The sequence below is a fragment of the Hypanus sabinus genome, chromosome 16 (assembly GCF_030144855.1).
Source record: "Hypanus sabinus isolate sHypSab1 chromosome 16, sHypSab1.hap1, whole genome shotgun sequence".
Classification (NCBI taxonomy): Eukaryota; Metazoa; Chordata; class Chondrichthyes; order Myliobatiformes; family Dasyatidae; genus Hypanus; species Hypanus sabinus.
In genome coordinates this window covers 17,394,224-17,409,375 of record NC_082721.1, presented here as the reverse complement: position 1 = coordinate 17,409,375, position 15,152 = coordinate 17,394,224, and the positions used below count along the sequence as shown (strand labels likewise).

Below are 15,152 nucleotides of genomic sequence, written 5' to 3'. Positions count from 1 at the left end.
CATACTTTTTTTGAACCGAGACTGCGATTGCTTAAATGGTACTCAGTATGGACGAGAAGCGGTACAATTGTTTGTGTTATTTAGGCAGTTTGTGTTCATTTATTATTGTGACTTAGATGAAGATTAGACTACATTTTATGAGTAATTAATGCTGGAAACCACGTAATTGCAAAGGGTTCACAAACTTATTCTTGCAGTTGTATGTAACCCAAGTACAGCTGTCTTGCTGAAGTGTGGAACAAGAACATACTTTCATCCTAAACATTGATCCTAAACTGTCCATATTTAAAAAGATATACAGAAACAAGAGATTCTGCAGATGCTGGAAATTTTGAGCAAACACATACGAGGTAAACCAGTAGCACAGCAGTTAGCATGACTCGGGGCGGAGTTCAGCATTCAATTCTGACATCATCCGTAAAGAATCTGCATGTCCTCCCTGTGGAATGTGTGGGTTGTCTCCCACAGTCCAAAGATGTATCGGTTGATAGGTCATTGTAAATTATCCTGTGATTAGGCTAGGGTTAATGGGGGGTTGCTGGGGGGGGGGGGCAAAGGCCTCTTTCACGCTGTATCTCAACAAATAAACAAACAAAATGCTGAAAGAACTCTATGGAAATAAATGAACAGTCTATGCTTTTTGCTGAGACCACTCAGCAGAATTGGAAAAGAAGGGGGCAGAAATTTATAAACATGAGAAAGTCTGCACATGCTGGCAATCCAAAGCAACATGTACAAAATGCTGGAGAACTCAGCAGGTCATACAGCATGTATAGAAATGAATAAACAGTCAATGTTTTGGGCCAAGACCTTCCTTCAGGACTGGAAAGGAAGGGGGAAGACAACCAAATAAAAAAAGGTGGGGGAGGAGGGAGGAGCACAAGCTGCCAGGTGAAAAGAGAGTTCAGGTGAAAGGGAATGACTCAGAAGCTGAGAGATGGAAAAGATAAAGGGTTGAGGAAGAGGAAATTTAACAGAGGACAGTAGACCACAGGATAAAAGGAATGGGTGGGAAACCAGAGGGAGGTGATGGCAGATCATGAGAGTGAGGAAAGGGAAGGGAAGAGAAGGGGTGACAGGTCAATCTGAATGAGGGAAAACCAAAAGGGGGGGGGGGGGGGTAAAACAATGGGGAGTGGTTACCAGAAGTTGAGAGGATGCTCATGCCATCAGTTTGGAGATTACCAAAATGGACTTTAAGCTGTTGCTTTTCCAACTTGCATTTTGGCCTAATGGCAGTACAGACTACAATTTTTTAGTGTGGGAATGGGAAGTGGAATTGAAATGGTTGGCCACAGGATGATCTGTCTGTGGCACTGGATGGAGTGAAGATGCTTGAGAAAGAACTCTTCCCACATTCCTTGTCTATTTTGTCCCTCCCACATATCCTTATCCCTGCAATCATGCCTAGTGCTACAACCTTGCTCATATACTCCCTTACCTAAACAGTCCTTTTATGTGAAGTGGCACTTCACTTGCAAGTCTGCAGGGGTCATTCATCACATCCTGTGCTCCCGCTGTGGTCTACACTCCATCAGCGAGACCTGGTGCAGACTGGAGTACTATTTGGTCAGACACCTTCACTCCATCCGCCAAAATGGCCGGGACTTAATGCTGACCACCTATGTCTCAACCCAAAATGTCAACTGTTCATCTCCCTCCAAAGCTGCAGACTGACCATCTGTGTTCTTCCAGCATTTTGTGTGTGGCGCTTAAAAATATTCAGGAGGTTTATAAGAAAACCAACGATATAAGCTTTCTGAAATGGAACAGAATAATTAGAAACCCTGCAATTCCTAGTCTGAAAGTACCAGTTCGAACAGTAGGCTTATAATTATGGTAATTACAAGTCAATCATCTCAGTTTAAGCACACATGGCTGCACAGTTCTTCAGGCACAATCATCTTTAGCCGCATCATCTAATACTTCCCTTCCAGAAGAAGATAAGTGGATATTTGTTGATCACAGTGACTAAGCCTATTTACAACTATGTACAGCACAATCTAATCAACATTCAGGCTTGCTCTGATAGCTTTAAGTTACATCTGCACTACAAAAGTGGCTGATTCTGACCAAGAAGAATTTAACATCTTCACAATCAAAAGCATTACTAAGGTTAAATCTTTCAACATCCTGGGGTTAATTTTAATTTAAAAAAAATCAAAGTACTGTGGATAGAAGGACTGGGCATCAATGGCAAGTGACTCACCACTTGACTCCCAAAGCTTTTTAATTGTCTACAAGGCAAGCCAGCAAAGTAAAGAAACACGCCCACACATTCTAATTGTATGTATGGGTGTAGCTCCAAAAACACAACTTCAATCTCACTTGACTGGCACCTCAGTACCACCTTGAATATTTACTCCTTTCACACTGATCTGCATTTACACATCTATAAACTGCACTACAAGAACCATCAAGTCTTGTTTGACATTACCTCTAAAACCCATGAAACTTTTGAAAGACAAAGGTTTTAAGAATGTGGCACTGACACTGTCAGCACGGCTTGGAAGTATACAGCATTTCAATACTACTGAGGTAATCACTGGAACCACTAAAAGTATGCGCGCCTACAGGACTGCTACCATTCAAAATGTTGGACACATCTCTAGCTTCTGGGAAAATAGGGATGAACAATAAATAATGACCTCCAATAACCAGTATTATAATGCAGCCGGATGGTACTGAAATGAGGCAAATTCTTCAAGACTGAAGGAATAGTTACCTGAAGGCCACATACCAGGTGTACAGGACAGCTACATATACTTGGCGACCCCGCAGGCATGTGGAAACCACAATGAGGGCACAAGGAAGGCCGTAACATCCAAGTATCTCCAAAGAGTGATACAGGTCCTAAAAAGCTAGCTGAATGTGAAGAACAAGATCAGAGCCATCAATACATTCGCCCTACCAGTCATTAGATACCCTGCTGCAATAGCGTGCTGGCCAAGGAATGAACTGGAAGCTGCTGACAAGACCCAGAAACTACTAATAATACATGGAGGATTCTATCCAAAGTCCAATGTCGAGCAACATAGGAAACCTACAGCACAATACAACCCCTTCAGCCCACAAAGCTGTACCGAACATGCCCTTACCTTAGAAATAACCCAGGGTTACCCATGGCCCTCTATTTACACCTGCCAGAATAAAGAAGGATGGGGACTCGGAAGTGTCAAGGCCAAAGTCCTGGAAGAAATGTGAAATATCCATGAGTATGTCAGGAGAATGGCTCACAATGACGACTTGCTAGGAGAATACCTCAAAAAGAGTGCAAGCAGGGGATATGGAAATGGTAGTGGGTGAAGCAGAGCCAGAGGCAATGGTGGGTCAAGCCATGTATAGAACGTACCATCGTCAGATATCAGAGGAGGCTGACATAAGCAAGTCCTACCAATGGCTGAAAATGACAGGGCTGAGGAACTGCTCATGGCTGCACAAGAACAGGCGCTGAACACATGAGCAATAGAAGCAGGTGTCTATTACACCAGACCAGACCCAAGATGCAGACCATGCAAGGAATCTGCTGAAACCATCCAGCACATAATAGCAGGGTGCATGATGCAGGCAGGAACTGCATACACTGAATAGCATAACCAAATTGCAGAAATTGTGTACAGGAATATCTGTGCTGAGTATGGATTGGGCACTGCCAAGTCCAAATAGGAAACACTCGAGAAAGTAGTGGAGAATGACAGAGCCAAGATCCGGTAGGACTTCCAAATACAGACCACTAAGCAAGTACTGGCTAACCAACCAGATATAACAACAGAATCAGCTTTATTATCACCGGCATGTGTCATGAAATTTGTTAACTAAACTGCAGCAGTTCAATGCAATACATAATATAGAAGAAAAAAGCAAAATAAAATATAATAATAAATCAATTACAGTATACATATGTTGAGTAGATTAAAAATTGTGCAAAAATCAGAATATATACTTAAAAAGTGAGGGAGTGTTTAAGGATTCAAAGTCCACTTAGGAATTGGATGGTAGAGGGGAAGAAGTTGCTCCTGAATCACTGAGTGTCTGCCTTCAGGCTTCTGTACCTCCTACCTGATGTCCTGGGTACTTTGTAGGCTAGTACCCAAGATGGAGCTGACTAAATTTACAACCCTCTGCAGCTTCTTTCGGTCCTGTGCAGTAGCCCCCCCCCCCCCCCCCCCCACCCCATACCAGACAGTGATGCAGCCAAGGTACATCTATAGAAGTTTTTGACTCTATTTGTTGACATACCAAATCTCTTCAAACTCCTATTACTGTGTAGCCGCTGTCTTGCCTTCTTTGTAACTGCATCAATATGTTGGGACCAGGTTAGATCCTCAGAGACACCCAGGAACATGAAACTGCTCACTCTCTCTACTTCTAATCCCTCAATAAGGATTAGTATGTGTTCCTTCAGCTTACCCTTCCTGAAGTCCACAATCAGCTCTTTCGTCTTACTGACACTGAGTGTCAGGTTGTTGCTATGACATCACTGCACTAGTTGGCTTATCTCTCTACTGTATGCCCCCTCGTCACCATCTGGGATTCTACCAACAATGGTTGTATCATCAGCAAATTTACAGATATTTGAGCTATGCCTAACCACTCAGTCATGGATATTGAGAGTACAGCAGTGGGCTAAGCACACACCCCTGAGGAACACCAGTGTTGATAGTCAGCAAGATGTTATCACCAATCTGCACAGATTGTGGCTCTTCCAGTTAGGAAGTCGAAGATCCAATTGCAGAGGAAGGTACAGAGCCCAGGTTCTATAACTTCTCAATCAGGCTTATGGGAATGATGATATTAAATGCTGAGCTATAGTCAATGAACAGCATCCTGACATAGGTGTTTGTGTTGTCCAGGTGGTCTAAAGCCATGTGAAGAGCCACTGAGATTGCATCTGCAGTTGACCTATTGTGGCGACAGGCAAATTGCAATGGGTCCAGGTTGCTGAGGCAGGATTTCAGTCTATTCATGACCAACATCTGAAAACATTTCATCACTGTAGATGTTGCGTGCTACCAGGCGATAGTCATTAAGGCAGCTCACATTATTCTTCTTAGGCTCTGATATAATTGTTCCCTTTTTGAAAAAAAGTGGGAATTTCTGGCCATAGCAATGAGAGGCTGAAAATGTCCTTGAATACTCCTGCCAGTTGGTTGGCACAGATTTTCAGAGCCTCACCAGGTACTCCATCGGGACCTACCGCCTTGCGAGGGTTCATGCTCTTTAAAGACAGTCTAACATCGGCCTCTGAGACAGAGATCACAGGGTCATCAGGTGCAGCAGGGATCTTCACAGCTGTAGTTATATTCCCCCTTTCAAAGTGGGCATAGAAGGTGTCGAGTTCATCTGGTAGTGAAGCATCACTGCCATTCATGCTAATGGGTTTCGTTTTGTAGGAAGTAATGTCTTGCAAACCCTGCCGGAGTTGTCGTACATCTGATGTCACCTCCAACCTTGTTCGAAATTGCTCTTGAAATAGCCCTCACCAAATCATACCTGGCTTTCTGGTACAGGCCTAGATCGCCAGACTTGAATGCAGGCCACAGAGCTAGCCTTCAGCAGACGACGTATCTTCTCGTTCATCCAATGCTTTTGGTTTGGGAATGTACAGCAAGTCTTTGTAGGCACACACTTATCAACACAGGTTTTAATAAAGTTGGTAACAACTGCAGCATACTCATCCAGGCTTGAAGATGAATACAGTCCAGTCCACTGATTCAAATCAGTCCTGTAGGTGCTCCTGTGCTTCCCTTGACCATACCTCCTTGGTCCTCACTACTGGTGCTGCTGTCTTCCGTCTCTGCCTATACTCAGGAAGAAATAGTACAGGAACAGACAAGGAACTGAAGAAATCAATGGTAGTGCATGTGGCAGTCCCAAATTACAGTAACATCAGGAAGAAAGAATGTGGAAGGTTAAAGCCAGAGTAATCCCAGTGACGATAGGAGCACTTGCGGCTGTGCCATCTGAACTGGGAGAGTGGCTCCAACAAATCCAGGAAACAACATGTGCGATCTCGGTCCAGAAGAGCGCACTACTGGAAACAGTAACGATACTGTACTGGACTCTGAAGCTCCCAGGACTCTGGTAGGGAGGCAGAGATTGGAGGGGGAAAATTCAAATATACACCACCCACAAGGGGTGAGAAAATCTATATTATTTATTTTATATATATCTAACTCTAAATATAAATATATACAAATAATGTATATAAATATATATAAAATTCACAATGGAATTATGCAAGTTTAATACTGTCATTTATTTATTAAATTGATTGGCAAACAGCTTAAGATTAGATGGCTTCCAACCACTTCAGGTCCAAAACTGTTTTAAAAGGAGGAAATAAAAGTCATGGAGACAAAAACATTCAGATGATTACAAACCAAAATGCATGGTCAGAAAATTCCAGTAATTTTATTTTAACCAGAAACATCGACTATACTCTTTTCCTAGATGCTGCCTGGCCTGCTGAGTTCCTCCAGCATTTTGTATGTGGAGCTCAAATAAATTACATCCCTCTTAAAGAGGGTATAGTTAACAATGCAAAAGCAAAATTGATTAACTTTTCATTGAGTGCACTTGCAAGTCAAGCATTTATGGTATTCTAACAACCTTTCAATTTACAACTTTTCTTTGAAATATGTAACTGATTTAAAAAGCCATTTTGACATTAAATAGGAAGCATCACTCTTCTCACATTGAAATCCTTATTATCAGTATGCCCATAAATCATTTTTTAAAATCTTCTCAATTCATGGAATTTTGCTTAATGAACCATTTCGAAGTCAGGTTTAATATCACTGGCATATGTTGTGAAATTTGTTGTGATGTGGCAGAAGCACTTTGCAATACTTATATCTAAACAAAATGAAATATATATAAATAAATAAGCAATAAGAGGGCAAGTCCTGGGTAATGGGGTCCTTAATGATGGGTGCTACCTTTTTGAGACATCACTCCTTGAAGATGTCCTGAACGCTGCCCATGATGGAGCTGACTGAGTTCACAACTTTCTGCAGCTTATTTCAATCCTGTGCTATGGCTCTCCCCCACCCCAACCAGACAATGATACAACTAGTTAGAATGCTCTCCACAGTACATCTATAGAAATTTGCTCGAATTTTCAGAATTGCATCCCTTTTGAAAATATACCAAGTACTAAGTAAGCAAACAATATACTGGAGGAACTCTGCAGATCAGACAGCATCTGAGGGGGGAAAAGGACCATCGACATTTCAAGCTAAGATCGTTCATCTGGATTGAAAAATAGAGGGGAGATGACCAGCAGAGGTGACGTCAAAGAATGGTGCAAGGGATAAACAGATCTCAGCGAGGAGGGGAAGTATCACATACTTTGGTATACTGGAAAATTTCAACAAAGAACCAATGACAAGTGTTGAGCTCTCTCATAGGGAATTATTAGCGCATGATATAGTCAACTTGTACATTAGAAAATTAAGAATGACTTATTAAAATAATGGAATCCATGAATGGCGTATTAACAGGACATACAAAAAAATTGCTTCAGATCAACTTTGGGGGCATTACAAGTTAAATATGGGACAACTAGTAAATGGACTATTTTTAAAACACATTTGATAGAGCCTATATGAGTTTTCTAAAATAATAGAAGATTGGGGGCACTTTATTGGTATGAAGTGAGTGACCACTATGAACTAGTAGGAAACAAATAGCCAATCTCAGGCTTATAAACATTTACACGAAGCATGTTATGAAGATGAATAACAAGCCTTCAGTGTTATCACTTGTATCAATAATTTAAAAAAGGGCATTACTTGCAATTTTGCTGAAGATGCAAGACTATCTAGAAGAGCAAGCTGTGATACTAGGGCTTTTCAAAGGACCATAGGTTAAGCAAGTGGGTGAGAGCAAATGGAAAATAATCTTGGTTGAAGTAATATTTAATATGGGTATGACAAAATTAATTTAAAAATAAAACAAAACATACAAATATACATGGGTACCCAAGTACATTGGCTTATTAAACAAAGCAAACATGTATGAACAGCAAGCAATCAGGATGAAAATCATAAATTAGCTAAATTAAACAGGAGTTCAGTATAGGAATAGTGAAGCCTTGCTGCAGTCGTACAGGAATGGGGAAATCCAAATCTGAGTACTGCTGTCTGCAGTTTTAGTTGCCATACTGAATAACATAATTGCCGTGAAAGCAAAATGCTTAGATTCATCATATCCTGGAATCAGAATATCATCTTTGTTGAGGAATGCACGTTTAGAATATCAACATTTATCTCAATGAAACCTAAAAATTGTGAAGGACTTGAAAAGAAAAAATGCTGATATACTTTAAGGCAATCAAATTCAAGATATTGATAATTTGAATGTTTGACATCTACCTTGTTGGGTTCAGTCACTTGTGCTCCTTTCACGTGCCATAGCACCATTCTGCATTCCTTTCAAACTCACCAGGACCCTGTTCCCATATTCCCTTTAAACTCATCAATTTCACTGGAAAATCCACCATTTAACTATGTGACCTATTTAAAATGTGAATTACAAGCTTGTTGTATGAATGGCACTGATATGCAACCAGCCAGAAAATCTGCCAGCGTGGAGCAGAGGTACAAAATGTACTAGATTATTGGAGTTGTACTGCATTACAGAAATGGAGACATTTATTTGAAGCACTGTGATCCAATTCCAGACAGCTGTGGAGTTTCAGTTAGTTTGTCCATTTTAAGCACAAACTGATTTATTGGAAATCGAGGTACTTAAGGAATATGGCAGTAAATCACAACATCAAACTTGGGGGTGTGAATTTCTTTAGATCTTTTATAGGGAGACCACATGAAAACAAATGGGTGACTTTCCAAAGCTTCTATTTCTTAGAGATCATGGTGTAATCTATAGTCCTAACATTTGCTAATATTTGGTAGTATGCCACACACTTAAGGTATGGCAATGAGAAATTTATAAAAGCAGAAGACTATTTGGGGACAAAAACTTAAATATGCAAGAATTGCTAGATTTGTTTGAAGTATAATGGCTTAGTGTGCTTGACAAATCACAGTTCAACTGAGTAAGTTGACTGGATTTGTTTTGTACAATTTTATCCCTCATGATGTGAAGCAATGGAAGGTTTCAAAACAATATCCTTTCAAGAAGAGCTGTAATTGTTGATTTTGTCTCATAAAAGGCAAAGGAAACCCTGGAGAATAAAGATTAACATTATAACAATTATAACATCTTCTGAAATGAGAGGAACTTCAAATTAAAAGCAAGATTCAAAGGTGAAGCTTATAGATAAGGTATTCTGATATGGAACAACAAAAACATTTAAGGTTGAGACCTGAGGAGTGCAAATGAATCCAAAAAATGCTTGAAGAGCAGAAAATAAAAAGGATGTCTGTATGACCTATTCCCCATATTTGGCACATGAATTTTTACCTTACATTGAAACAGTGACCAATTATGATGGATAGTAGACTATGGCTGAACTGAACAAATGCAAATAGTCTACCAACACGTTCTTCAAACTTCATTCTAACAAGAGGACTCTGATATAGAAACAATTACATTTGTGCTAGGGGTTGATCAGAGTCAGTTATAAAGCACTTCAGCACAGAAACAGGTCCTTTGGCATAGCTAGTCTGTACTGACCTAGTCCTATCCACCTGCACCACCATACCCCTCTCGTCCATCTACTTACCTAAATACCTTGCTTGCTACTTCTTCAAAGATATCTCCACTTCAAGAAACCATGCTGACTTCAGCCTATTTATCATATGCCTCAAATTACCCCAAAACCTCATCCTTAATATTGGACTGACTTTTGCCTCCCTGCCTTAAAAAGTGATGTGACATTTGTGATTTTCCAGTCCTCCAGAACCATTTCAGAATCAAGTGAAAGATCACTTTCTCATGCTTCCACTGCCTCTTCAGCGATATTTTTCAGAACCAGGGACATTGTCCATCTGCTCCAGGTAACTTTAGCTTCAGAATGTTCAGATTCATCATCACTCTATCCTTAGTAATAGTGACTGCATTCACTTCTGTCCGACATTCTCGAATTTCTGGCATACTGCTGGTACCTTCCCCAGTGAAGGCTGGTGTATTCAGTTCACCTGTTCAGTTCAGCCCATTACTACCTCTTCCATATTATTTTCCAGCAGTCTGAGTCCACTCTAACCTCTCTTTCACTCTTATATATCTGAATAATCTTTTGGCATCATCTTTTATATGACTGAATAGCTTACTTTCATATTTCATTGTTACTCTTTTTGCTTTTTTAACTGCCTCCTATTGTTTTTAAAGGCTTCAAAATCCTCTGGCTTCCTACTTATTTTTGCTATATTACATGCTCTCTCAACAAGCTTCAAGACCTTGGCCTCAATATCTTCTTGTACAATTGGATCCTCAATTTTCTCATTTGAAGACCCCAGTCAGTTTGGACTGGCAACATCTCCTAGGCAATCTTCATCAGCACAGGTTCCAAGGCTGTGTGCTTAACTCGCTTTACACTTATAATTGTGTGGCTAAGCTCAGCTCCAACACCATACTCAAGTTTTCTGGCATCACTGTTGCAGGCTAAATCAGCATATAGAAGGGAGACTGAAAATCTGGCTGAGTGGTGCCACAGTAGCAAAATCTTACTCAATGTCAGCAAGACCAAGTCTAGAGTATGTAATGTTTTGAGGTTCAAAACAACCAGAGGGCACTGTATTTAGCTCTCAATTAACACTGACTATTGGGCAATTTTGCAGATTGTTCAATAAGGGCAAAGCAACGTTCCACAAGGCGTTAAGCAAAGGATTTTCTTCTCAGTTACTCAAACTTGGAATAGCAGCTGGTTCCGACATTAATGGATGAACAAATCCACAGAAGGTAATCCTCTTCTCTCCTGGAAACTCAAAAATTTCTTCATTTTATTTGACCTCAGCTGTAGAATATTATCACAACCTTTCAAAATATGATTCAGAAAGTCAAACACCATTTGTGAACATTTTGACCAAAACACTTTGAAGTGTTACAACATCTATCTTCTATCTATCCTCTCTCACCAGCAGGAAAATGAAGGTTTAGGAACAAAAAGATAAATTAGTCAATTTCAGACAGATGATACACTGTCACTGTACTGCCCCGCTCACTCACTGTGAAACTACACTTCCACTAAACCTGTGGCCCTACATAAAGTTGGAAGTTTAAAGTACATATACTATCAAAGTATGTATACTATGTACAACCTTGAGATTTTCTCTTTACAGGCAGCCACAAAACAAAGAAACTCAATAGAACCATTTTAAAAACTGTCAAACACCTGATGTGCAGGAAAACAAATCAATAAAAATAAGCACACAACATCTGGAACAGCCAGGAAGTCAGTCATCACCGCAGTTGAGTCAAGAGCCCATTGTTGCAATAGCCACAGCTTTGGTTTAGTGCAGAAATAAACCTCTGGAGCAGCGAGCTAAATTTACCTTGCCTCTGGCACTGACACCCTGATCTTTTTAACCTGACCCAACACTTAGATCGTCCAAACCTTAAGTCGTTCCTCACTTTTTGACCACGTCCTGCCTTTTCAATATGTTCTTGGGCCCGAGCCCCATTGTCTTGATTCAGGGCTTAAATCAATCAAACCTCAGGACTTTCCTCACTCCAGCCATTGCTGCTCTGCATCATTCCAGCCAGTGTCTCCTTTCAATCAACTTTGGCTAGCTCCTCTCTCATGCCTCTATAGTTACCTTTACTCAACCACAATACCAATAAATCCAGTTGCAGCTTTTCCCTCTCAAACGACTGAGTGAATTGCATCATTATGATACCCACCTTCTAAGACTTCTTTAGAACCTTCTAAGCAGAAGGTATTACAATTTAGCAGAGGTGGAATTCTATTTTGTTTTAAGATTACAGTTCAAGTTAGAATGATTACAGAATGCAAGTATACTGCATCTTACAAAAGATAAATGAACACAGATTAATAGGTAATCTCACTAAAGTGATTAAATTCTGAGTTGCTTTGACCTTAGTATTATGGCTCCTACATTATTTCAGGAGACTAATTTGTTGAAAGTATATTTTGTTGTAGCTATACATCTTACAGGGCAAAAGCTAATCCTCTATGCTACAGGTGTTGTTTACACTTCTGTGCTTAGCTAATTGAATGAGACAAAATAATTAAGGAAGATGAGATATAATGCCATAATACTTACCTACCTGTATGTAAAGATCAAACTCCATACCACAATAAATCTGGTAAAAATTTCTTCAGTAATAGTTACAAATACTAATATATCAAATATCAACTGCTGAAACAGACATTTTCAAAATATGTGAAACACTTCAAAGATAAATATCCACAGCTCTCTAATGCTATTTAGGAATGAAAATGTCCTACATAGGTCTGGCCAATGTGCAATTTCATCCTTAATGTGGTTTACTCTGATTTTTTTCCTCCCTAAAGCAGTTTCAATTACTCAGTGATTTAATAAAACAGCCAATCAAATTTGAGGAAATTATTAATTATCAATTGCAAAAGAAAACTATTTAATTAAACAAGGTTGTGGAATTAAAGTCTTGTGTAAAGTGACACTGATCCAGAAGAACACAAGGCAATCAAAATACATTGTCATGTAATAGCTTCAGATCACTTTCTGGATTCAGCAATTGCAATGCAATACAAAATTACATGTTCTGTAGTTAAAGATTACAACAACAATATCACGTGTGCGTAGAAAATTAGCAGAGTAATTAAGCTTTCATTTCCAACAACTGTTGTTTTGAGACAGCTGCAAATCTGTAAAAAATATCAGCCATTATCTATAGTCACTCAACTAACTTGTCGAGTCAGAATAGTGAGCAGTCGCAAGTGTCTTGTTTCCTAGGGGAAGAGGAGATAACCATTGAGAGAAATGTTCAGATCTAATCTGCAAAAATCTGGCAACTGGAGTATAATGTAGCAAAATGTGCAACTGATGATTTTGGCAGGAAAAGAAAATTTTAAAATCCTTTGATTAAAAATTGCTAATCAAATAATGGAATCTGGGTGGCCTATTGTGTGATTCACAAAAGGCTACTATGCTGATACAGTCAGCAATTAGAAAGCTAAAAACATTGTTTCTTGCTCAATTAATTCAATACATGTGTAGATTATACTTCCATGAAATGAGGCAAAAGTGAGATCACATCTGGGTGCATTATTACTGGACTAATAACTGGTATGGGTGGGATGTCTTATTAAGAAAGGTTGGACAGACATGCTGATACGTGCTTGGATCCAAAACAGCAAGGGGGTATTTAATCCATTCATTCCATCAAGATTCCTCAATATTGTATATGGAGAGAATGTTTCCTCTGATGAAAACACCTAAAACTAGGGATCATACTTGGAAAATATTTTTCTTTAAAATGAATTTTTCCTCAGAGGATCCTGAGTCTTTGGAACTCACTTCCTCAAAGGGCATGGAAACAGTTTTTTTTTAAATTTAAAATATGGTATTAGTCATAAATGTTGATAGCTTGGAGAGAAAGGTACAGGGATGAGACAGGAATAGAGTGGAAGTTACATTCAGATCAGCCAGAATCTTCAGTGGTAGAACAAACTCAAGTTCAGCTGATCTTAAACACACACACACTGTTTTTTTTAGATTGAACTATTTAAAGTAATAAAAATTGAGGTGCACTGCTCAAACTTTTAATATAAATGGCAAGCAAAGCAACATGCTAGCAGATGTGTACTCATTATTGCAATGATAATAAAAGTTGTTTCTCTTTTTATAAAGTTACCTTGTTTTGCTCATATTTGTACTGGATTTTAAGCGTTTCCATGGCTCTGATCATTGACTGCATGGCAGTGAATATATTTTGGTAGACCAGCTTAGTAAAACCCCGTTTGTCTTCATCTGAATATCCACTTCCATGAATGATCCGCATCTGCTTGATGAATGTGCTCTTGCCGCTTTCTCCCGTACCTAGAAAGGAACAATTCCACAAGGTCAGTGGGAATTAGTGGAAGTTTAAATATTTTGTTACACCATTATTTTAAAAATACAAAGACAAATATTAGAATGGCAAATAAAGTTATAACTGACTTTATGAAGATGCATCTATTGAAGTAACAAATACACTTCATTTTTAGACTTTTCTTCATAAAGTCAATTATGCTAACATTAAAAACAATAAGTGAACATCTTCACTTTAAAGTAGAATCTTCTAACATAAAAACAAACTTGCTAGTCCAACTAGTTGAACCTAGTAGTATGATCTGTGCACATATACACTCTTGTCCCCCAGAGGTCCAAATCCCATTGCAACCAAGGTAATTTTTTCCTCATTTACCTATATCACCTCATATTTTGGACAGAAATTGTGCATCTATTTTGAAAATAATTCTCAACAATCAAACATTGAAAAAAATACAAGACTCCACACTTAAGAGTAATTCAGTCTCAGTGATATTGACTGGTAATAACTTATTATAATGTTGCTATTTAGATTTGAAATGATTTGATGTAACTGAGTCAAATTTGCTTTGTATTAACACAGTGCAACCACAAGTTCATACTATGTAACGCACCCCTAAAGTTACATTACCAACCACAAGTAGGAGATTCCAGTTAATTAGGACACATCAGGACCAGTACATTTTTGCCCAATTGAGCAGCTGCCCCAATTAGCTAAAGTTTCATGGAAATTGAATTGAATTGACTTTCTTACATCCTTCACACCTGAATGAAAATCTTCACTTTACATCTCCATCGAAATGTGCAATCATAGTAATTTATAATAAATAGAATAGACAACGTAATATAGAGTACACTCAAACCAGTGCAAGTTCATCAGTCTGATGGCCTGGTGGAAGAAGCTGTCCCAGAGCTCACTGGTCCTGGCTTTTATGCTGCAGTACCACTTCCTGGATGGTAGCAGCTGGAATAGGTTGTGATTGGGGTGACCTGACTCTCCAATGATCCTACAGGCCCCTTTTACACACCTGCCCTTGTAAACGTCCTGAATCATGGGAAGTTCACAACTACAGATGCACTGGGCTGTCCACACCACTCTCTGCAGAGACCTGTGATTAATGGAGGTACAGTTCCCATACCAGGCAGTGATGCAGCCAGTCAGGATGCTCTCAAGTGTGCCCCTATAGAAAATTCTTGGGATTTGGGGGCCCA

At 39.3% G+C, this 15,152-nt stretch overlaps 1 protein-coding gene across 2 annotated transcripts in view; it reads right to left on the bottom strand.

The window, feature by feature from the left end:
* Nucleotides 1-15,152, bottom strand: part of LOC132406035 (guanine nucleotide-binding protein G(q) subunit alpha) — a 134,559-nt gene that overhangs the window by 34,942 nt on the left and 84,465 nt on the right. For both annotated transcript variants that reach the window (XR_009516045.1, XM_059991194.1), the window contains exon 2: nt 13,765-13,949. Coding sequence is in view for 1 of the 2 variants with exons in the window: in XM_059991194.1 (XP_059847177.1) it covers nt 13,765-13,949 (185 nt within the window). In the remaining variant the exon portion in view is untranslated. The remainder of the gene's footprint in view (nt 1-13,764; nt 13,950-15,152) is intronic.